The sequence below is a fragment of the Bicyclus anynana genome, chromosome 8 (assembly GCF_947172395.1).
Source record: "Bicyclus anynana chromosome 8, ilBicAnyn1.1, whole genome shotgun sequence".
NCBI classification, from domain to species: Eukaryota; Metazoa; Arthropoda; class Insecta; order Lepidoptera; family Nymphalidae; genus Bicyclus; species Bicyclus anynana.
The window spans coordinates 13,012,646-13,038,546 of NC_069090.1; the positions used below are offsets into that span (position 1 = coordinate 13,012,646).

The following is a 25,901-nucleotide window of genomic DNA, read 5'->3' on the forward strand; positions in this document are numbered from 1 at the left end:
GTGCTAAAAATAAATTTATTCTCTCTCAGCAGTCATCGCCATTTCTTTAACTTTGCCTCTAAGTACTTTTCCTGTAGACGTGTAGGGCAGTTTGTCAAAAAATAGTACACCTCCCCACAGTTTCTTGTTTTCGGATAGTTTACCTGAAAAATAAATGAAAAATAACAAAAAAAAAAAACATTTAACCGATTTAGTATTTGGCCTATAGGTTTTATTTATAATTACGTTTAACCAATCCTAATCATTGTATGCTCATTGTTAGCGGTATAGAAAAAAAAATCGGTAGTCTGTAAAGTCGGTTTACTGACGATAGTTGAACATGACAACGTCATAATAAAATACTGATGGAATGGTTGCATTTTTCCAAAGAAAATGTTCGTTTTTCTAAAATACTGTTTAACAATCTTTATAGACCAGAATATACTTTATTTCTAGTAAAAAAAGTTGGCAACCCTAGAACGAGGAAACGACGTATGACGTCATCTTTTTTCGATTGTGCAGCCGACTTCATCGAATTATAAGACGTTGTCACGTCAAAAACATAATATTCCTGAGAGGACAGAAAATAAATAATATTCCTAATAATTTTAAGAACTCAAGCATAATATTTTCCTTGTCAAGTTACACCTTGACTACAATCTCAAAACAACTATCTCACTTGCTACTAAATCCTTTATCTCCTGTGCGGTGACGTCAGAGCCTTTGTGTCTCACGACACAAGCCGCTGATTTTTGTAATTCAACAGGATCATCTATGCCGACAACACAAACATCCGCTACTCCAGGGTGTTCGCGTATTACTTCTTCCACTTGCAGGGGATATATCTGCGAAATAACAATTCAGTTTACTTAAGTTTATCTAGTAGAAATAGGATTTAGTTGAATACTTATTAATATATTCTCAGGAGATTCAGGATGAGGATTTAAAAATATGGACACCAAAGTTGAACAATGGTTTTAAGTCGCAACACTTATCAGGACAGTTAAATTAATGAATCAAAATGTAACCAAAATAAAATAGTTAGTTATTAAATCACTACACGAGACAAAGAGAGATTTTCCCAGCCTAACTCATAGTAATCTGTCTACGAAAGATGTTGACGGATCTACTTTCTTCTGTTTTTTTTCACCTGGAGGATAAATTCCTACGGACTTCTGCCATCAGGCAGGACATGTCCGACATACATGGACTAAAAATAACCTCCCCCAACTCCTCAGTCAGCACGGAACCACCTGGCATTACTTCGTGCTGACCGATCGTAGACGGATTGGTCCATCCACCAGTATTTTTTATTTTTGACCGGGAGGATAAAATCCCTACGGACTTCTGGCATCAGGCAGTATATGTCCAACTTGCACGGACTAAAAATAAACTCCCCCAATTCCTCGGTCAGCACGAAACCGCCTAGCATTACTTCGTGCTGACCGATCGTAGACGGATCTACTGTTTCTTTTTCGACGGGAGGATAAATCCCTACGGATTTCTGGCATCAGGCAGGACATATCCAACTTGCACGGACTAAAAATAACCTCCCCCAATCCTCGGTCAGCACGAAACCGCCTAGCATTGCTTCGTGCTGACAGATCATGGGCGGATCGGTCCATCCACCTGTATACTGAATTCGACCTTCCGGCGTGCGCTTAATATCACCAGACCCTCACAGCTCGGCCACCCTCACTAAACGCTACTTATTACGGTACAATTCACGTTCTTTTCTGATTGTGAGCCGTAGGCCCCTTAATGGACCTCAGCGGCGTCACCAGGGGGTTTGGGCGAGCGTAAAAACATCGCCTGATGGGGCCCGAAGGCAGAATTTTTTTTGTTCCGAACTGAGAATGTTGACTGAAGAGTTTCTTACTCACATGTGTGCCTCGATACTTTATCAAAGTCTTGAGACGATCAACAAAGAAGTAATTATAGTCCTCGTCGCGGTATAACAGATCCCCTGACTTGAAAAAGCCATCTTCTGTGAATGCTTTTGCAGTTTCCTCGGGATCATTGTAATACTCCTATAATATATAATATAATAATAAACAGAATTTTAATGAATTAAAAATGAATTTATATAATACTAGCTGACGCCGCGCGGTTTCACCCGCGTGATTCCCGTTTCCGTATGAATACAGGGATAATTATAGCCTATAGCCTTCCTCGATAAATGGGCTATCTAACACTGAAAGAATTTTTCAAATCGGACCAGTATTTTCTTGAGATTATTTTTGTTTTTCAATCAAACAAAACAAACAAACAAACTCTTCAGCTTTATTATATCAGTATAAATAACAAATAAAAGAAGTAAATTAAAAGAGTCCAAAGTGATTGCTCATCCCCGGCCCTGGCCTACTCTAACCACCCGGCAATTTTCTTACATAAAAAAAAACCCACTTTAATAATAAAATCATTACTTAACCAAAAATAGTTAGCTACAACGTTTTACGATATTTATAATTCGTCTTTAGTTCGCCATTCCTCCATTAGTGGAACAAGCAAAGACCGTTGACCATACAGCCTGAGTTTTAAGAAATTTTTGGAAGACTTATTAGTGGTTTGTTTGTTCTTTTTCCTGTTTGTTATCCTTGTAACAGAAAAAAAATAATACAGCTTCAAATGTTACTTTGCCGCTTTTAGTCAAAACTTTTTCTCCGTCTCCTAAAAATATGGATGATGTCATTCGATTCGGAATCGCATGTAGGTAGTTTTTGAAAAAAATTAAGGGCCGCTTCCGGAAATTGCAAAATTTATTTACTAAAAATAAAAAAGGGTTTGGTTTTTTTACCTATATCTCGAAAACTATTTTAAAATATTTCCAGGGCTTGGCTGGCCCTGGGCGGGCAAGCCCGATTACCTGTTTTCGGACGTATTTTCAACCCTGGGTAAAAAGTATAAATACTTACTGGTCCTATAGTTACAAATACTATTAAGACATTATTAGGAATATTCCTTTTCTTTTTAACCGACTTCCAAAAAGGAGGAGGTTCTACGTTCGGCTGTATGTATGTTTTTTTTTTTTTTTTTTTTTTTTTTTTTTTTTATGTATGTCCAGCGATAATTTCGTCAATTATGGACCGATTTTGAAAATTCTTTTTTTATTTTGTAGGGTTTACTTCCAGGGTGGTCCCATTTTTTTCATGTCAGGATCTGATGATGGCATCCTGGAGGAATTGAGGGGAACTTTCGAAAGTTGTAGAGACGGCTAGTACGTTTGTTAGTGTTTCCATAAGGTATTTTAAACCACTACAATTTTATGAAGGTTTGGAGTTGGTCTGATGATGGAGCCGAAACACAGACGATGGAACTCGTCAAGGATTTACAGCAGTCACCTTTTGTTTGGGCTTGATTAATTTGTATTGATGAGTACTTTCCACCTATATGGGTTGTGACTGTATTAAGGGTCTGGTGATGAAGACGAGGGACAGTGAAGAGAACTCCTCGACGGTTCACAGTAGCTACCTTGTGTTTGGACTTGATAAATTTGTATTGATGAGAACTTTCCACCTAGATGGATTGTGACTGTATTAAGGGTCTGATGATGAAGACGAGGGACAGTGAAAAGAACTCCTCGACGGTTCACAGTAGCTATCTTGTGTTTGGACTTGATAAATTTGTATTGATGAGAACTTTCCACCTAGATGGATTGCGACTGTATTAAGGATCTGGTGATGAAGACGAAGCACAGTGAAGAGAACTCCTCGACGGCTCACAGTAGCTACCTTGTGTTTGGACTTGATAATTTTGTATTGATAAGAACTTTCCACTTAGATAGGTTGTGACTGTACACACGCATTGGGTATGCTAACACTAAAAATAAAAAAATAAAAATTTTAATAAAAAAAATTCAACCGACTTCCAACTCAAAAAATAACTTTAACTAAAAAGCAAAAAATAACATCCTACCTATGTGCTACCTTCTGATCAGTTTGAAGGCGGTGCCAAGCCAGTGTCGTGTTTTAATTAAAGCTGTTTCTGGAATAACCACAGAAATTTTGTAGTTTAAACGTATTTAATTAAAATATCACTGGCTTGGCACAGCCTTCAAACTGATCAGAAGGTAGCACATAGGTAGGATGTTATTTTTTGCTTTTTAGTTAAAGTTATTTTTTGAGTTGGAAGTCGGTTGAATTTTTTTTATTAAATCTTTTGTCAGATTGGAAATACCTATTATCTTAAATAATTTTTGACATATAGGTAAAAAACCAAACCTCATTTTTTTATTTTTAGTATAATTGCCTATAAATTTTGCAATTTTTGCGAGGGGCCCTCCAATTTTTTCAAAAACTAGCCAAATGAAATGAAACCTCAACCATGTTTTTAAGAGACGGAGAAAAAGTTTTGACTAAATGGCTTAAGTTAACAAGACTATTTGGTACACCGGTGAGCAAGCAAATTTTTTTGATAAAAAAATGTTTTTTCTTTAAGAAACATACTTAAACCAATTTTTAACCAGAAACTTATTTATTCATCATATATCATCTCCCGCAACCCCAACGTTATTTCTGATTCGATCACGCAGAGAAACCCCAAGCATAGCTCGCTCCATAGCCTGCTGATTGACTATAAGCCTTTTTATGAGGGCCACAGTTAGCGACCAGATCTCGGATCTCAAAACAATGCTTAGACAATATACATATCATGGTCCTTGTCAAGTTCATCATTATCAGACCTTCTCCTTATACGAGAAGAGATTTGAAAAGGACCCACGATCGCTGTTTCAATACGGGTTGGCGCTTGCCATTATCACCATATAAGTTTCAACTTTTAACGATCGTTATGAAATGTTAATGAGAATAACTGGGACCGACTATTTCCAGCTCCGGTCTGAGAAGTTTTACTTAAAATTTCTTATAAGAAAGAGAAGCTCAGTAAGTACTTTACAGGCCAACCCAGGAGTCGAACCAAGAACCTGCTCCCTGCTCCCTGGCTTACTGAGGAAATTAAAATTTTACAGGGTAAAAAAAACTCGGCTAAAGCCAAGTATAGATCCAACAATTGTGATGCCAATAAGGAAAAATATCATATTATTCGGAATCGCTGCAACAGGTTGTGTAGAGACATGCAACGACGCCATATCCACAAATCCATACTCGAAGAAGAAGATTCAGGTCGAGTGTGGACATTTCTTAAGTCTCTAGGAGTTGGGAAAGCGCGTCAAAATAATAGCTCCTTCAACATAAATTTAAATCAGCTTAATAGCCACTTTTCCTCTACTTGCGTCATTGATGACGCCACTAAACTTACTACTAAAAATAATTTACTAGCTTTACCCACTTCTGATGATCCTGCTTTTATTTTCTGTCAAGTCACTGATAGTGATGTTGAGAGAAGTATTCGTGAGGTCAACTCTGATGCTATTGGTACTGACTGCATTAGTCGGAAGATGATTATTCCTCTCATTAACCTACTAGCTCCAATAATTAAATCCTTATTCAATTTCTCCATGTCTTCCGGGAGTTTTCCTTCCTCTTGGAAGGATGCTCAAGTCATTCCACTACCCAAAAAATTAAATCCTTCCTGCTTTTCTGACTATAGGCCTATTTCCATCCTCCCATTCCTTTCGAAAGTTTTTGAGCGTTTAGTCCATCGTCAATTAAGCCTTTTCCTAACCCGACAGAATCTTTTAAATCCTTTTCAATCTGGTTTCCGCACTGGTCATAGTACGACTACTGCATTAGTAAAAATTACCGAAGATATTCGTTTTAATATGGACAATCAGTGTGTCACAGTGTTGGCCTTACTAGATTTCAGCAATGCATTTAATAATGTCGATTTCGAACTTCTACTAGCCAAACTAGCTTCTCTCAACATATCTCCTAATGTGATTGACTGGTTTCATAGTTACTTGTTCGGACGTCGGCAGCGTGTGCGAGTCAATGACTCTGTGTCTGATTGGTGCACAATTTCTGCCGGCGTACCGCAAGGTGGCGTGTTGTCTCCTCTTCTTTTTTCTCTTTTTATAAGTTCTATTACTCTTCAACTTACCTCGCTCTATCACCTGTATGCAGATGATCTCCAAATATATGCTCAGTCCAAACTGGCTGATTTACCCAATGCAATAGATGCCATAAATAAAGATTTAAATTGTATAGTGCAATGGAGTAAGGCTTATGGCCTTAAAGTCAATCCGTCTAAAACCCAAGTTATTATTATAGGCAGTCACAGTTTGGTTGCACGTATTGACTGGGATAATATTCCATACGTAATCTTTGATGGAACGCGTGTGCCATTTAGTGACACGGTTAAAAATCTCGGAGTTACTTTTGACAAGTATTTCACTTGGGCCCCTCAGGTAAGCAGAGTAAGTGGGAAGGTGTTTGCATCCGTGGGGTCACTTCGTAGGTTACGAAACTTCCTTCCTTTATCTACTAAAATTGCGCTTGCACAATCTCTCCTGTTACCAATTCTCGATTACGCAGACACTTGTTATCTAAATTTGAGTGAAGAATTACTGGATAAACTTGAGCGCATTCAGAATGTTTGTATAAGATTCATATTTGGACTTCGCAAATATGATCATGTTTCCGAATTTCGCGAAAAACTCAAGTGGCCCTCGATCCGCCTTCGCAGGAATACTCACATTCTGTCTTTTTTGTATAATGTCCTGTTTAATCCTACGACTCCGATTTATTTAAAAGAGCGTTTTAGCTTTCTAAGTGATACTCACTGTCGCTCCCTTCGCTCTGAAGACAACCTAATCTTAAAAATTCCTTCCCATAATACTTCCTTCTATTCTAAATCCTTTTCTGTTAAAGCTGCTCGGCTCTGGAATTCATTGCCCTTAGACACTCGGCGTGCCCAATCTCTAACCTCTTTCAAACGGCTGGTAAACATGCACTTTTTTCCTCCCTGATCTTTTAATTTAACTTATTAATCCAAATTACGCTTGTATGTGTATGTTTATTTATTATTATTTTTGAATTATTTTGTTTATTTATTTTTCTTTTGTCTTCCATTAGATGCCGTCTTGTTTTTATGTTTTGCAGGTTTTCATGTATGTATGTATGTATGTGTGTATGTATGTATGTATGTATGTATGTATGTATGTATGTATGTATGTATGTATGTATGTATGTATATATGTATTTCTTTGTATATATGTATGATGTAGTTAAGTATAGTCTATGTATTATTATTATGTATTATTGCTTAATATTTATGTATTTAAATTACTTAACTTTTTTTATTTTTTGTGTGCGTATACCCGAATCGGTGCTTACGTTTTTTTTTTTCTCTTCCACAGTGGTTGTCTGGAAGAGATCGCTCTTTAGCGATAAGACCGCCATTTGTACATTAGTTTCTAAGTGTTATTATAAGTTATTGTTTATTTTTGTTTTTAATGTACAATAAAGTATATTTCTTCTTCTTCTTTCTTCTTCTCGTGATTCGGACACAGTATGTTAACCCACATAGATTAAGGTTAAGGACTAACGGATGAGCTGTTACTTACCGAGAAACAAGGCCCTTTCACCAGTAATTCACCAGTAACGTTTGCTTCCTTTATCTCCACGCCAGTGTCTGGATCGACCAACTGAAAGAGATAGAGTAAATGTTTCAGATAATATTTTTTTTCTAAATATTTCATCATCATCATATCAGCCGATGGACGTCCACTGCAGGACATAGGCCTTTTAGAGGGACTTCCAAACATCGCGATCCTGAGCCACCTGCATCCAGCGAATCCCTGCGACTCGTTCGATGTCGTCAGTCCACCAGGTTTTTATATGCTCTCCGAGGCACAGGAGTGTGCCACCAACTTCTCAACTCCAGATTTAGAATTTCAACTGAAATTTTCTAAAAAGACAGTAAAAACCTTAGTATACCCAGGACTCGAACCCAGGACCTCGTGATTCCGTAGCCACACACCTTAACTACTGGATCAACGGAGCAACCGTACCTTTACAGTGTATATATCTATTGGTACTCCACAACTGCGAGAGGTGCGCAAAGAGCTGGGATCAAAAACTGCACCAATCATTTCTGTTAGACCATACGGTTCCAATACGTGACAATTATCGCCAAGAAGTTTCTGAAAAATAACCAATTATTTTAAACATCTAGCTAAATATCCAATACAATAGTGACAGCTTTTTAACCGTAAATTGTATACAAATTAAGATAAAAGCAATTTTGTAGAAGTAATAGAAATAGCAAAGTCACTCAGCGGGCGATTGAGCGAGCTATGCTTGGAGTTTCTCTGCGTGATCGAATCAGAAATGAAGAGATCCGCAGACCAGAGTCACTGACATAGCTCAGCGAGTCGCGAAGCTGAAGAGGAGACTTGTGCTCAAAAGTTATTCGAATATGGTTTGTTAATGATGACCGCCTCATTTTAGTCAAAGTACAATAACAGAAAAATGTTTACGTTTATTATTTTCGTAATAGAAAATGTCTACAAATACCTTAAACTCTTGAAATACATCATCAAACAGTTTAGACCCCGCGATAGTGACCCTCCGTAAAGAAGTCATATCAATTTCATTCTTCTGAGCTTCCAGTACTATAGATGGTATTAGCGACGGACAGAATAGTGCAGTTACCGGCTGCAATAAAAATTATTTAAGTCACAGATTAAAGAATAATAGGCAGATAGAACGTACAGAACACGACAGTGATGCAGTCATTCCAAATACAAATTCAAAAATGAATTCTCGAGTCAGTACGACACAAATCATCCAGCAATTTCCAATATTATTCAAGAAAAATGGCGTCAAGTTTTATATATTTTAACACTGTAATACTATTCACAAAACGAAAGAAATAAGATGGAGTATTTTTATAGGTAAATATCGATAATTAGTCTATATATTAATTTACGTAATTGTTGCTAGTGTTAAATCTTGAAATACAAAACAACATCATGCGGTTGTCAAGGTGACTGGAAGTTTGCATTGTTTATGGGTTTCACCGGCTTCACCGTACGGCTTGTAAAGTAAACAAAACTCATTCTGGATCATTCTTTAGTCTATGATTAAAGTTAAAATTATTTTTTTACAACTTACTCTGTATTTCTTAATTAATTCTGTAACGTGGGTTACGTTAAAATTATAATTGTTATATTTGGAAGTTAGCAACAGTAAGCCTCCTCTAGCCGCCACTAAAGTCGGGGCAAACGAGAATGACATCCAGTGATTTGGTGACAATACCAATGACTTAGTAATAACTCTGTAACGTAACACACCTTTAATTTTTATCTTATCTCGTGTCTTATTACTCCATATTTACATATTAAATCACTGATCCAACCAAAATGAATGATCTCCTTTGTAATTTGTAAATTAATTTGTAAGATCTGTTAACTTTTGCACGCCAACTATGGCAGGATATGTGTTAAAATATAATATAAGACCTATGTAAATGTACCATATTCTGGCGAAATAAAAATTGATTGATTGATTGATTGATTGATCGATTGATTGACTGTCTTACTTGGTCTTGAAATGTTCGTGGAGGTGTAGGGAAGGTTTAAAAGGTGAGAAAAATTAGAATAATTGCCGGAAAAACAACCCTTTTCTATTTTCCATACAAACTTTTAAGAATCAATTCGCTTGATCGAGTCCGCCGGTTATAATTATTGAAATGGTCTCTGCACTTTGTAAACAAAGTGTTGTACGAAAATTCAAGCGCGAATATACTTTGTGTATATAAAAAAGTTACAATGTTTAATTTTTTTTACGCACATAGTTCGCTCTATATCCTCTATGTCTATGACACAAGATTGCGCGTCTAAAATTTTTGAATTTAGAATTCTAGGATATTCTGGCACGAAGGGAATCGCTACCTTTATCTATGCCTTGTGTTAATTATGCTTAAGTTAAATCAATATGGTAATTGTTTTCTTTTGAACAAATATATGTTGTTTTTATATTTATTGCACGATTTTAAATAAAGTATAGTATGAAACGTGCATAACTTGCCATTAAAACACTCGAGTTTTAATGACCAAGCGACCTGTTACTTGCTCACGGTATTCACAAGTTTCCATTAAAAACTGTAATCTATACTTATAATAACACTGTAACAGGTACAATTCTGTACCTACATTGAAGTTGTTTTGAAAATTTCAGAAGAGGGCATTACGTAATCGACACAAACAAAAAAAATATATTTGCTATGTTTCTGCCTGTGCCTCTTTTTGTAGACCGGACATCGCGCTGAAACTACTAAATTAATTCAAATGAAACTTGAACTTGACACCATAACAGAAAGGAGGTTAAAAGATACTGCATGTTGTGAAAATAAAATCAGAAGAGGGTGAAAAAGAGGTTGAAAGTTTGTATGGAAAGTCCTTCATTTTTCAAGTTACATATTATGTAAAAATTTATGTGTACTACCAAAATAATATTAAAAAATGGTTTAATTCAAGATTTTTCAAAATTTCTTTGGATTAGAAAGAGCTATTTTTATTTTTCCTGAAAGCTCAGCTTTTTGCATTTACAATTTTATTATCCGGGAACGCCGCTTTTTAGGACGTATTCATTGTCATGTCCTATAAATTTTGTTGAAGTTGATCTGTTTTTAGGTGAATAGCAGACGCCCTGAGGTTTACCCGCGTAGTTCCCGTTCCCGTGGGTATACGGAGATAAAATATAGCCTATGATACTCACTAACTTGGATATGTAATAGAGAATTTTCAAAATCGGTTCAGTACATAAGAAATTTCACAAACTTTACCTCTTTATTATATATAGTATATTATATATAAGTTGATTTTCAAATTACTAAGAAAAAATATAGTTTGTTCCTTAAAGTGATTATATAAAAAATATTATTTTACGATTTGTCCACATCTTTAGTTAGCGATACGTCTCTAAGGAGCATCGGTTTATTTTTGAAAGCCGCAATTTTTAATTTTCCCGTAGTACCGCTAGTACATACAAGAAAAGGACATATTTTCTCTATGTCGTACTCTGCGATCCTGTAATTAATAAATAAATATAGTACAATAAGTTATAAGTGCGGTAAGTTGAAAATTACAGCCGAGGCGATATTGCAGCTCGAGCCTTGGCGAGAGCTATAGTAAGGAAGCAGAGACTGTAATTGTCAAAGCGCACGTATGTCTTACGACGTTTATATATAACACATTTGCGAGGAAACAAACTTTTTGAACACACTTTCTGAACACGAATTTGCATCTTTGTTTTCCTTATGATGACATTTTGATACGCTTGTCATTTTTACATAGATAGCGAAGTGCGTGCGTTTTTTTTTAGGCAAATGCACTAATAACAGCCAGAAATTAGCGCGTTAAAACTAACAAACAAACTCTTCAGATTTATAATATTGGTATAGATTCTTTATTACCTCATATTATCTTCCAAACTGCTGAACGGATTAATATGATTGGAATATCGTTAGAATTGTCTTGTTAACCCATGTAGGTACTCTTAGATAGGTGAAATTAAAAATAACCAACACGACGACTGTGAGACGCTATAAACTCGAGAAAGAGCTTCACATTTTTAGAATATTTAGATATTTTAGAATGGTATATCATAATTATCATTTATGGGTACCGACATATCTTGTCAGGTACCTTGTTAGGTACCTAATCATATATATGCACACAACCTATGAATATACTATCATAGTTAGTACCTAACGTAATATATTAAATCTGTTACTTACTTGAAATTTTCTTTCGGTTCTGATGTCTCATACATCCGTAAGAATTTCGACATTGTAGTATCTCCTTTATCGAAAGTGACTAGTTTGATATCCAAACTAAGACTCGCTGCTGCCGTCGCAAAAGTATCGTATAATTCATTTTGGCAAAATATTATTTTGGGTTTCGTTCGGTCAAGAAGCGCACGCACTTCATCTAAATAAATATATGAAAGATGAGATACTAAATTATATACCACAACATTAATGTGAAATTGGAAGTCAAATTCAATAATAAATTGAATTAATATGACGCTATCGACTTCGCCGACAAAAGAAATGATCTTAATAGATAACATCTTATAAGTCAAAATAACCTAAATGTTTCGTAGTATAAAATACTGGCTGGCACTCGCTCGAATTGGGCTGATACGCTACCGCGTATCTCGTCTATGAGAAAATCATCAGCTAAGAAAAGTTACAAATCCAATATGGAGCCTCCTCAAGATGGTGGACTGGCTGTTTTTAAATTCACCTCCATGATATGGGTATCAAGCGTGTTTTATAGTTATTTACTATTCATGTTATATATGATATTAGTATAAAATAAGATAAGTATATCCGCCTCGTTGGTCCAGTGGTTAGCTTTTGTGGTTTCAGATAACGAGGTCCTGGGTTCGAATACTGGGTCAAGCTACTGAGAAATGTTCAGTCTAAAATTATCAGCTCAGAGTTGGGAACTTGGTGGTGTTTGCACCCCCCTGCTTTGAAGTCCGGGGGGTGTAACACCACCAACTTCCCAACTTAGTCGTCGGTCCTGGTCACATCATTGGAGCAACGTTTTGGGTGTAACCTCTATATCCCCTCTCACGTCTACCGACAAAACTATTTAAACTTAAACGTAGCAAACTTAAAACAGTAACGGAACTAATGACAGGGCACTGTTCACTAAATAAACATCTTTCGGTTCTAGGTATAACCGACAGTCCTCTGTGCAGAGCATGCATGGAGGAAGAGGAAACCCCGATACATGTTATGCTCAGATGCAGAGGTGTATCCAAACAACGTGCAGCACACATTGGATCCCCAGCAACACTCCAAGAGGCGTTCGGCGACCTGGGCGGCCTGCTAAGCTTCTGGAGCGAGCTCGGTTGGCTGGAGTGACTCCAGCGGGGACCAGCACCAACCCTAGTAGCAAAGTGCGGAAAAGGCCCAGGAAAAAAGAAGAAGATCCCCTCTCCTCTATGAGGCCTGGCTCTAATAATGGACTGTTAAAATAGGCGAATAACAATGAAGATAGGCATAAATCTTACCATACTTATAAAAGAGATCCACGCCAACAATCGGCAAACCGTTGAACAGTGCTGCAAAAAACGGTATGCAAATATCTATATGGTTGGGCCCGCTTATAGCGACGACATCTCCCGGGCTCAGACCAAACGCTCTCAGCGCTTGCGCTAATCTGATGGAGCGATTCAATACTGATCCGTAGCTCTCTTCTTCACCTGTCGCTGCATCGATCTGAATTTAGTAAAATGTTATTAAAAGGAGATGTCTGAAATTGGGCCCACTTTCTAGAACGATATAGAAATGAAAAATTTATTAAAAATCTTGTATATTTTACTAGATTCCTACTCCATTAGAATCTTAGCCGATATAATATTCGCTAACAGGGAAAATAAGCTAATTTCATTTTTGTCACACCGATCGTAGCGATTGATGTCTTCTCTTTGATGCGTATTTTACTGATTGTCAGTTGTCTTTGCCAACGCGGGCTGTCAATGTCAAAGTCATCAATGTCAGTCATTGATGACTTTGTCATTGTCAAATGTTCTGTTTATCAAACTGATAGTTTTCCTATATAAATATTTGACATTATATTATAATAAACTGATAGTTTTCCTAAGGATTTGACATTATACATTGTCGTATTTTGACTAAATGGGTCAAGTTAGTGTCAAATCCTTATCAAAACTGTCGCCTGTCAGTTTGACACTGATGATGCAATGATTTTTATGTCAAAGGGATACGAATTGTTGTAACAAGTAATTTAACTAACTAGGCAAATATAGATTTCTTTGACAAATTGGCCTTATTAGTTCTCTTTAATTGTCCCAATTTATGGCCAATTTTCAGCTCTGTACTATTCTTATAATTTGGGCCCGAGTTTTTATGGAGACCGGGTTTCTCCTTTTGTAAACGAAATATAATTAAATCTACGCAGCGGATTTTAATACGTTTCATCAATAGATAGTGATTCAAGAGGAAAGTTAATGACAAGTATAATGAAGAATGTCGGGGTTTTAGGGTTTCAATGCGGATGACGTTGTTTGTTCTATTGATAAAAATTCATAGTCGTGCACTATGGGCAGTGCGGTCCGTATACAGAATGTCCTGTAAATATTACATTTTATTACACTTGTAATAATATAGAATACGTCGTACTATTTACGGGACAATGCCACAGAAAACATGTGGTCAATGCTTTTGGCGATTGGCTGCATTATGGGAACACTCCACCATGGATGATTGTGCTGTTGCTTTGACTAAATCGATCCAATGGGTGGAGATCCTTCTTTGAACCATTTCTCTTTATCTGGCCTTTCACCACCAACCAAACCTTAAATTTTCACCCTATAATTTCACTCTAAAATTTCACCCTAAAATTTTCACCCTAAACTCAGGTACAGTTGTTCTAATCCGTACAAACTCAGTGCGGCGAAAAACTTATAGGAAAATTCCAGAAGACTCTTGGAACTTTGGCGAATTATTTTTAGTTACAGGGTCGTTTATAGAAATAAAGATCTCTTCAGTGGCATAGCGTGCCTTGGATGGGCCTTGAATCAAAATTAGTTGGGGCTCAAATAGACGAGCGGTAAATCCCGAAAAATGTCTAGTTTTTGATCTACCATAAAGTATTGCTTTTTTACTTTTGTTATTCTGCAGTTTTTTGTATGTTTTTTTCCGGGAAGCACCAACCAAAGTAAGTAATATTGTAAATTACTTTTTACAAATTTTTGCTTTGTTACGTTTGTAAGGGCCCCCTGTAGTCCGTGGGTATTATTGTCCATATTATTGATACGGCTGATACGGCGGTAGCTACACCCCTGGATCTCTAATTTTCTTTTCTAATCTTCTTTAGTTCTAATTTAAACGAGTATTTAGTGAAAATATATACAAACCTGGAAAATACGATTCGGAAAGCATCCCATTCGCTCGAACGCTAAATGCCCGAAGTTGTAGTTTGGTGGATACTCCATATTAGCGATACGGTAATAACTATCCGACTGTAGTCTCGACTGAACCGTGACTGTGTCGACAATACATTAAAACAAGTTCTGATATTGTGAGACAAATAACTGATTACTTATGGCATATCGCGCATTCGGTTCAACCATCTACGTTGTCGATAACACAACCATAAACGCTAAGCTATCGTTAATAAAGTCGTAACTTTATGTAGTGTATAAAGGTATAACTTGTATACAGGGTGCTCAGGAGTAGTTCTCATAACTCTAGGGTTATATTAATTCAAAAAAATGTCTAAGAAACATGTGTTCTAAAATTAATATTTTCGGAGTAAAAAATATTTCTTTGTAAATAGATTTTAAATTGTGTGCCTTATGTCACATCCTTATATTATGACCTATCCAAAGTAATTCATTGATACATGAAGAAGTAGCTTTCTAGAAAAGTGTGGAGTGCCAGTTGCAATATCTCGTCGATATCGATAGTCTTACCGGTACGGGGCAAACACCTCCAACTTCTCAGTTATGTGTATCTATTGTGTAATTAAATATCACTTGTGTCAAACGGTGAAGGAAATCACAGTGAGGAAACCTGCATACCTGAGAATTTTCTTAATTATCTATGTGTAAAGTCTGCCAATTCGCATTCAGAGTGGTGGACTGTAGCCCAACTCTTCTCATTCTGAGAAGAGAGTCATGCTAAAAAGTGAAACAAATATGGGTTATTAATGATTAATATTTAATTAAATTATTACTAAAAGTATCAAATATGATAATACCTATCACCTTCATATAAGTTAAACCGAGCTGCAGAGGTAGTGATAACGTTTTCAGGTCCAAAATAAATAAGTACTCATTTCTTTTTTTTTTTATGTAACAGTAAAAAAATGTTATCTACTAGTAAATAGGACGCATTTAAAAGAAACAAATAAATAATATTGTGCAGTTTATTGTCTTAATTATTTTAATTTAAAGAAGTTTTTTATAATTTAAAACTTTTTAAATATTATTAATTATTCCCTCTTGGCCTGCATAGCCATATTCATTAGTTTATTTCTAAGAATTTTTCCCGTGGACGTATAGGGTAGAGTATCGAGAAATAGTACACCTCCTCGGAGCTCCTTGTTTTCCGATAGCTTACCTGAAAAATATTAAGTTATGAATAATGATTTTAAACTTATTTCGTGGTTGTTCATTATGAATATTATTTATTTAAACGGGTACATACCACGATAAAATGACGAGATTTTTAATGTTGACCTACGACCCAGTTGCATGGATCGTGGTCACGACGGGACTGAAATTGCGAGATACGAAGTTGACAACAGCTGTTAGGGGAAGAAACGATCTACCCTCTTTCTAGTTCTTTTTCTTTTTTCTTCAACAACCTCGCGTTTTAGGCAAACCACACTCACGACGTCGTTTTTGCTATTAGATTTAATTATCGGGGTATATAATATAATTATATACCCCGAGTAGTTCGAGAAGCCATTGAAATTCGAAAATAATAATTTCAATAATTTCAATCGGGAAGATGGTTTCAAACTAGCCAGCGAGTGGAACCCGGTGGTAGAATTTTGCAAACCAAGGGGGCGCCGCGAAAAATCTAATAGCAAAAACGACGTCGTGAGTGTGGTTTGCCTAAACAGACAAAAACGCGAGGAGGGTAGATCGTTTCGGCCCCTAACAGCTGTTGTCAACTTCGCATCTCGCAATTTCAGTGCCGTCGTGACCACGATCCATGCAACTGGGTCGAAATTTCGGCATTAAAAAATCTCGTCATTTTATCGCGGTATGAATAATTTGATTGACAAAACTACATAAACGAATGAATAATCATCTCACTTGCTACTAGATCCTTTATCTCCTGTGCAGTGACGTCATAGCCTTCGCGTCTGACGACACAAGCCGCTGGCACTTCGCCAACGAAAGGCGCATTTATGCCGACTACACACACTTCGGCTACTGCAGGGTGTTCGCGTATTACTTCTTCTATTTCTATGGGATATATCTGTGAGATAAAGTACTTATAAATCTCAAGAATAATTAATCAAAAATAATTAAAGAATGAGGTAAGTAGGTATACATATAACTCAAGGATATTATCTTAGTCAATAATATTTAAAGAATTCTGTAGGTATATGTCTTCAATTACCTACATCATTCTCTGATTTCGTTTCCGAGAGCGTAGGTTCGAATTCGGCCCGAGACATTTACCTCCTTTTCAACTTTTCAGTTAAGTAAATTTTAAGAAATTAAATATACATCTCAATCGGTGCAGGAAAAACAGCGAAAGGAAACCTGCATACCAGAGGATTCTCTTAATTCTCTGCGTGTGTGAAGTCTGCCAATCCGCATTGGGCCAGCGTGGTGTACTATTGGCCTAACCCATCTCATTCTGAGAGGAGACTTGAGCTCAGCAGTGAGCCGAATATTGGTTGATAATGATGATGATGATGATGAATATAAATAACATCAAATGAATAACAACTGCATTTTTCGTATTCCGTAAAGCGCATAATCTAAAACTACTCATAGTAAACTAACTCGTAAACTACTCACGTGTGTGCATCGGTACTTTATTAATGTCTTGATACGATCGACAAAGAAGTAGTTATTGCGCTCATCGCGGTATAACAGATCTCCTGTTTTGAAAAAACCATCCTCTGTGAATGAATTTTTAGTTTCCTCTGGATCGTTGTAGTATTCCTGTAATTTCATATTTAATTATTGAGCATTTTTTAAACAAAGGACATGTCCCAAAATGGGCCTTTATTATTTATAATTTACAAGCAGGTCGATATTTTTTTTACGGATAGAAGATACAAATTGCTGTTGAGGAAATAATTTTCTGAATTTTAGGAACCCGCATTATTTAGATAAATATTTTTTTTTTATTTCGCTCCCTTGTCTACTAATTAAACAATACAGTAAAAACAGCCTATAAAAACAAATGGAATTAACTTGATAATCACTTGCAAATTTGTTCCCGGGCTTATACCTATTAGGTACTCACCGAAAAGCCAGGCCCCTTCACATAAATTTCACCTGTCACGTTTGCTTCAGTTATCTCCACACCAGTGTCTGGATCGACCAACTGAAAGGCATACAATAATAATTATTATGAATATTATAATTTCACCTTTATAATAATAGTGTGATGTAGACCAATCGGGAATTCATAAAGTCCTTTGATTTATTAGAATATATGATCCACTTCATCAGGGGTTCTCTGTTAGAGATTTCTAGCGACTCGCATGGATTCGCTGGATGCAGGTCGATCAGTATCGTGATGGTTCGAAGTCCATACAAAAGCCCTATGTCCTGCAGTGGACGTCCATCGGCTGATATGATGAATTCCAAAAAACTTAAGACTCAATCTAGCTATGTCTATTTCTAAATTGTTATTTTCCATGAGTAAACTATACCTACCTCTACAGTGTACCCATCTAATGGTACTCCAACACTGCCAGCGGAGAATAATGGGCGCGGACCGAAAAATGGACCAATCATTTCTGTTTGGCCATACAAATCCATAACAAGACAGTCTTCGGCAAGAAGTTTCTGGAAAAGAAATCATTTTAACTGGTCAACATGAAGAGGAAGAATGGTCCTCACAAAGGTACATGCAAATATTTTATACTGATAAGTATGCCACAAGGCGAATAAAAATCGCATAGTAAACAACGAAAGTTACTTAACCAAATTTAATAATACCTAAATATTGCCTAAAATGTAGAGTTGTATGTTCAGGAAGTGTAAAAATCCTGGGTTCGATCCCCGGCTGGGCCGATTGAGATTTTCTTAATTGGTCCAGGTCCGGCTGGTGGGAGGTTTCGGCGTTTGGCCGTGGCTAGTGACCACCCTATCGACAAAGACGTACCGCCAAGCGATTTAGCGTTCCGGTACGATGTCGAAAAGGGGTGTGGATTTGTATCCTCCTCCTAATAAGTTAGTCCGCTTCTATCTTAGACTGCATCATCACTTACCATCAAGTGAGATTGTTGTCAAGCGCGTATTTGTAAATAATAATAAAAAAAATGCTGGAATGGCGACCCGCACAAGAAAGCACAGTGTTTGTCAACCCCCCACCAGGTGGCCTGACGACATTAAGCGAGTCGCAGGTATTCGCTGGATGCAAGCGGCACAGGATCATGATGCTTAGAAGATCCCACAAAAGGTCTATGATGATGAAATCATTTTATCAAAAATTATATTTTCATCATCATCCCCTTTTTTTTCACAACAGCAATGCACCCAGTTTTTGTAGAATAAAACGAGAGTCTGTGATATTATGAAAAAAATACGTTTTATACTTGGTCTTTATAGGTTATGTAGCGTTGAAACCTGCTATATTTTAAAGCCTTCATAGTAAGAGCATGGGCAGACTAACAGCCTTCATAAAAGGAGGTAGGTGGCCGGTAGCTAGTATGTCTGACTATGGGTCACATATTAGTGAAGTTAGATTAAACTTCTTTGCATCCCTTTTCCATCTTATCAGTACAGAAATAGGCCTACCTTAAACTCTTGACGTACTTCTTTAAGAAACTTACACCCTCCAACAATGATTCTTCGAAAGGAAGTCATGTCAACTTCTTCCTTCCGAACTAGTAAATATGTTATTAGCGAAGGGGTGAATAGTGCTATTTGCGGCTGCAATAAAAATAAAAGTAATCTTTATTAAAATCATTAGTATTCTACTATAGCTTGGCAACTTCGTTCGTAGCACTCCCGATGTTGCGCGCGGGAGGGAGGCGTGTAGCGATAAATGAAAAACCCACGACTGATGCATGTCACTTCCCCGCACGCACGATGTCACATCCGCGGAGTCTTTCCCCCTGTCGCCCGCATATCATGAGAGTGTTATCAACGAATTGCCAGACTATATGAGATATGCATTCGTTCACTGTAAAACATACATTTATGTGCTTTTTACAAGTTATTTGTAAATTTGTTATATTATACACGAAGTTAGAATTTTGTATCACTTACTCTGTATTTATTTATAACTTCTACAAGATGGTCCATGTTAAGGCTATAGTTATTAAATTTGGATGTCAGTATCAATGTTCCTCCTAAAAACGCCACGCCAGTCGGAAAAAAATAGAATGCTATCCAATGAACTGGTGACAAGAGCAATGTCTTTGTCATTCTGTAACACACAGTCGAATTTTAACTTAATAATAATAATAAAAAAGCAGCGATAGCCCAGTGGATATGACCTCTGCCTCCGTTTCTGGGTGTGGGTTCTAATCCGGTCCGGGGCATGCACTTCCAACTTTTCAGTTGTGTGCATTTTAAGAAATTAAATATCACGTGTCTCAAACGGTGAAGGAAAAACATCGTAAGGAAACCTGCATACCAGATAATTTTCTTAATTCTCTGCGTTTGTGTAGTCTGCCAATCCGCATTGGGCCAGCGTGGTGGACTATTGACCTAAGACCATATATTTATTTATGAAATAATAAAACATAAATCCATTTTTGTAGGTACCTACCTACCTACATTCGGAACCCTAAAAAAAATATTTTTTAAAATCCTATGGCCACCTTTCAGCTTCATCACCAAACCTTGCTTACCATTTAGGACCAAGGTAGTAGTCAAGACGAATCAAATGAGCTCAGACACGATGTTATTGTGTTGTTTAATTACGGACTTCCTGTGGCTATCATTCAGATTCATCATCAAATCAGGCCAATGTCATGATATTGCATTATTACGCAAAATACGAAGACTCAAAAGTGATTACAAATATAAGAAAACTAATGTCGAACAACAATTCACGACACTTGTCAGGACTTAATTAACAACTTAATTAACAAATCAAACTGTAACCAAAATATGACCCTAGAATGGCAGAGAATAATAGATGACCTTGAGTGGAGTCACGCACTTATGAACGATGTGTGTAGGGTTAAAGGCGCCTTTGACAGATTTCCACTCAAGTCACTCTCCCCGCCTATCCCAAGTAACCCATAAATAATTATAAAACAAGAGATGTGGACGGCTCGAACGCCACGAGCACACTGAAGCCAACACGAGATCGGGCGACGTCATATCTGTCATAGATTACTATTAGCTTTAATAAATAGTAATTTATTAACAACATGTAAATTTAAAAGCAGCCAATGCGGCGATAACAAAAATGAACATAATTGTGTATAAATATATGAATATAAAAAAGCTTATAATAAAATATTCTTACGATTTATCTTGGTATTTATTTATCAACCAGTCCTTTAGAAGCATGGATTTATTTTTAAAGGCTGCAATCTTCAATTTTCCCGAACTGCCGCTAGTACTTATAAGAAAGGGGTATATTTTCTCTACGTCATACTCTGCCACTCTGTAATACACAAAAAAGAAAAACAAGATACACAAATAGTATTATATATCAATAGGGATGATGACAGATTTTACATAATTTAGGAGTATGCTAATAGTAAAGCAATTTTGTAGTAAAGTAAAGAGCTACAGTGATCTAAAGGGTCATAATTGCGGCACTGCCACGGATCCCTGAAAAACGCCCCATACAAAATGGCACGAATAAATGACGTCGTTGATCACAATGATCGTCAGATAGGTATTGGCGTTCAAACAAAATTACAAATATCTTTGTTATTTGTGCGTTTATGTATAAGGTTCATAATATTTTGAGAAATGTCATGTTTAATGTAAGAAAAGGGAAGGAAATAAAAATGTATATATTTTCATCTAACTACGATAAAAGATTTTTAGTAGATTTTGAAATTTTGTAATCTTATTTATTTTTTATTTAGTTAATAATGACCTTATTTACCCGAATGAGACATAAAATCAATATATTCAAACCTACATATCTACCCCAGTAAAAAATGTAATTGAAGAGCAGTTTAGATAGCATATTGTGTCAGTGCATGTTCTAGCTAGCTAAATTAACACAGCCTGCCTACTCAGTGGGCACTTACTTGAAATCTTCCTGTTCCAACGACTCATATTTTTGTGAAAATTTCGACATTTTATGATCTCCTTCATCGAACGTCACTATTTTAACATCCAAATTAAGACTCACAGCTGCCCTCGCATAAGTGTCGTAAGATTCATTTTGGCAAAATGCTAGTTTTGGTTTTGTTAAGTCAAAAATACCACGCACTTCATCTAAAACCAAAGACACACGTAAACAAAAAGCACTAACAAAAATCTCGAAAAATGAGTGATTCATTATATTTTAACAATTTTTGAGCAGTCTAAAAATAACACTTTTTATTCCACTATACTCCAGCTAGCCATGACCAGCTCAGTGATCTCTTTTTACAGGATAGCCCCTTTTTGAGAAAACTCTAGCATCTGCCATAAATGACTTGCGCTTTCCGAATTTATGTCTATGGTGGCTGAAACTATCAATACCTTCGCAACGGTGAAACTGGTTTATTAAGGCGCTAAGCTTTAGAACGTTTAGATAACTCAAATAACATAGACAGCCGAACACGGAACCTTCCTTTTCGGAAGTTGGTAAAAAAATTACATTAGGTAAAACATGAAATCCTCAATTATAATATAACTATAGTTTACGTACCATATTTAGAATAGGGATCAACGCCAATAATCTGTAAACCGTTGAAAAGAGATGCAAAAAACGATATGCAAACATCTATACGGTTGGGCCCGCTTATAGCGACGACATCTCCCGGGCTCAGACCAAACGCTCTCAGCGCTTGCGCTAATCTGATGGAGCGATTCAATACTGATCCGTAGCTCTCTTCTTCACCTGTCGCTGCATCGATCTGAATTAAAAAAAAAAACATTTAATCAAGTTCTATAAATATAAGGCAAGTAGCAAATAATAATCAATTGATTTTTTTTAATAAATCATCATTTAAATGGAAAAATAATATCACAAATTAACTAGAGCCGTCATCCGATTAGAAGACAATAAGTACTTGTAAGTGAAATCTTTATCACTAGTCTAGAGGGCAAATTTTCTGCAATAATGCAGTTAATAATGTAAGACACTGTAATTACCACTCCACAGCGGGACTTAACAAGCATTTCAGCCTCTAGGGGCTAAAGTAATTTTGTTTTTTAATTTTTGTCTGTTACGAGCATAGATTTAAAATACTAAAATAATGACATTATATAACATAGGAGGTTTTATTCGTATAAAGAATCATCATAGGTGGGTACGAGTATACATATGTAAAACCATGTTTGTTTGATGAAAATTTGAAATTGGAACAGATTGATTTTAGCATTGTTAACAAAGTGGTATCTAATGTTAAATGAAAATTTTTCGTAATTTGCCTGACAGACTGCTATCTACAATATTTATTTCAGAGACTTTGCACAGAATTTTTGCGATTTAATTCCTCTTTCACTCTTTTACTACAAAGTTGCAAGGCTTCGTATCACTCTGCATCATTACTCCCCTAATACGATTCGTTTTTGTTCTTCATAGCTGTATTTGCTTTATGCGAAATTATTCCACTTCCAACTGGTGGTGGATTCCCTACCATCTACAACGTAGGTATCTTAAAATCAAGAGTAAAGTTACCTTCTAAGCAAGCGTGTTTCACTGTGCACATCACGTTTACCATCAGGAGTGATATCAGACAAACGGTAGTCTACATAATTAAAAAAAACAAAGTATCTAAGCGATTATCAGCCTTGAACAGCGCGTCGGTACGATATGGATAAAATTCGAAGCGCAAACGAGACGCCGAATTATGACTTTCACGTGAGTGAAAAGCACGGAGCGATTGACGCGCCACGCAAATTTTATGACGTGAGCGCCAAAACCATTTTTACCTAATTGCAAGTAAATTAAACAACATAACGAAAAACAAAATGGCCATGTTCAAGATATATACCTAATTTTCTATACAAAACAAAAATTTAAGAAAATAAATTTGCTTTTTCTGAGATTGAACGCAAAATGTGAGCAAAACATGTATTTTTCAAAAAAATAAACTATAGAGAAAAGTTTTACAAATTGTGTATTTTGTATAGTCATAACGAAGCTAACACTTTGAATTATCATTTACCCAAATATCAGGCTCCTAACTTTTCCAGAATCTGAGATCCAGAACCATTTGTAACCACCAAATTACATATTGCACACTCTTAAGAATGTCCAAACAACATGGTAATGAACCGTCTCCATCCAGCGACTACCTTCAACCCGCTTGATGTCTTCACTCTACCTAGAGGAGGGTCGATTAACACTGCGATTTCTGGTGCCGTCCCCATGTCGCTTAGGAATATGGAACAGTTTTTGGAAATGGTATTCCCAAAAAATGTCCCAAATTCCTCAGTGCGTGTTGATGGCTTACGGATCCGAGACTTGGTCCTTTAGTATGGGCATCATAAGAAGGCTCACAGTCAACAGGTGGCGGGAGCTATTCTCGAAGAATTTCTTGTATCCTACTAATATTATAAACGCGAAAGCTTGTATGGATGTTTATTTGGAAGTTTATACTCTTTACCGCTACTACTGAAGCGATTTGGCTGAAATTTGGAATGGAAATAGATTTTACTCTGGATTAACACATAGGCTACTTTTTATCCCGAAAAAATCCATGATTTCCTGTGATTTGCGAAAACTGATTATTTTGATGATATGAATATTTGTTACTCTTTCACGCCTCGTCTACTGAACCGAATTAGCTGAAATTTGGTATTGAGATATATTATAGCATGGATTAACACATAGGCTACTTTTTATCTCGGATAAATCCATGGTTCCCGAGGGATTTGTGAAAAATTAAATTCCACGCGGATGAAGTCGCGGGCTTCCGCTAGTAAGTATATAATTATAGCAAAAACAAACCAGGAAAATGCGATCCTTATACCGTCCCAATCGTTCGAAGGCTAACTGCCCGAAGTTGTAGTTAGGCGGTAAGACACTTTGCTCGGTAACACTCATTGTGAAGATGTAACACAATTCTCGTCTGAACTGCGAATGAATTTACAACGATAACTCACAAGGAACACTCATCGGTGTTTGTAAAGTGAAATAATTAAACATAAATTATTTCGGTAATTTATTAATGTACTAAGCAATTACTGGGTGATTAATTTACGTCCATACAAACAACAGCAGCTATTAATAGATTTTTAATTACCCATTTGTAAATTTTTTCTTTAATTATGCCTAACTTACAATTGAGATACCTAATTAAAAAAATAGAAGTTATTTTAGTTGTTTAAACTACCACATAAAAGGAGTTGCAGTATAAAAAATAGTTGGTTGCAGCAATGATTTTTTCATTAACCTGTATCCTTATTATATATTTTATTATAAGATTTTATTGTAACCTGTTGGTGTCCTGTTTAAAATAAATAAATGAATAAAAATAAATCTTCGACAGTTTTTTATCAAATTACCAACTTTACCAACTTTCTTTTTCTCCTGAAGTCCTGGTTGTGCGTCAAGTTACCAAAAGGAAATTTGTGCGGGGTTTATAATAGCGCACAGTTCATAGATGCAATAATAATTATGCCTACTATGCTGACTTGTTGTGAACCTGTATTAGATAAGGAATTTTCCATTTTGTGCAAGTGCGTTACCCTAGTTAAAGTTACGTTTAATTTACGTACGTACTTATTTAGTTACGTTTAATGTCAGTCGCACGCTGGATATACGCCAGTCAAATAAGGACTTAACCTTGGGAATAAGTAGAAAAGTCGCCAACGTCATTTTGGTGTACTAAAAGCTGTCTCAAAAGTCTCATAAAATCTCAAGTTATTTAATGTAAAATGTCACTAAAATCTATCACATAAATCGCGATTATTTCGAATTCTAATAGCTACAATGATAATCATTATATTAATGATAACATTTATTAAAACATTTACAGAGCATAAAATTTCTTACAAAGTTTTTTTAGTTATTACAAGTTACTAATTATATTTTATACGCCCAACCGTTTTTAATATGGAGGGTAGTTTATTATCTCTCATTCCGAGGTAGACCTATTTATTATCCTTATTTGACTGGGCTAGTCGACACCCTGTGGGATGCGTTGCAGTTGCGTTGCTTTTGAGTATCTCTATGGGAGAACGTAACTCGTAACAAAATAT

General features: G+C 36.2%; 1 protein-coding gene across 1 annotated transcript; it reads right to left on the minus strand.

Moving 5' to 3' along the window:
• LOC112046028 (luciferin 4-monooxygenase) lies at positions 1-24,809 on the minus strand. The gene is made up of 19 exons (XM_024082473.2): positions 24,649-24,809; positions 22,399-22,606; positions 21,791-21,980; positions 21,049-21,189; positions 19,836-19,995; positions 19,362-19,496; positions 18,276-18,407; positions 17,860-17,940; positions 17,406-17,552; positions 16,689-16,854; positions 15,872-15,984; positions 12,937-13,116; positions 8,994-9,197; positions 8,394-8,534; positions 7,889-8,020; positions 7,442-7,522; positions 1,863-2,009; positions 659-824; positions 1-143 (listed from the first exon to the last, which is right to left on the minus strand). The coding sequence occupies exons 1-19, from the start codon at positions 24,742-24,744 to the stop codon at positions 16-18; spliced, it is 2,748 nt and encodes a 915-aa protein (XP_023938241.2). The 5' UTR covers positions 24,745-24,809; the 3' UTR covers positions 1-15.
• Positions 24,810-25,901: the final 1,092 nt, after the last annotated feature.

What these genes read in the sequence shown, in the direction of transcription:
- LOC112046028 (XM_024082473.2), bottom strand. Translation starts at nt 24,744, where the DNA reads ATGAGTGTTACCGAGCAAAGTGTCTTACCGCCTAACTACAACTTCGGG. An exon ending in TGATCCCTATTCTAAATATG is followed by an intron (nt 21,981 to 22,398) that starts GTACGTAAACTA and finishes CTTTGGTTTTAG; the next exon opens with ATGAAGTGCGTGGTATTTTT. An exon ending in TGAAGGGGCCTGGCTTTTCG is followed by an intron (nt 17,553 to 17,859) that starts GTGAGTACCTAA and finishes ATGAAATTACAG; the next exon opens with GAATACTACAACGATCCAGA.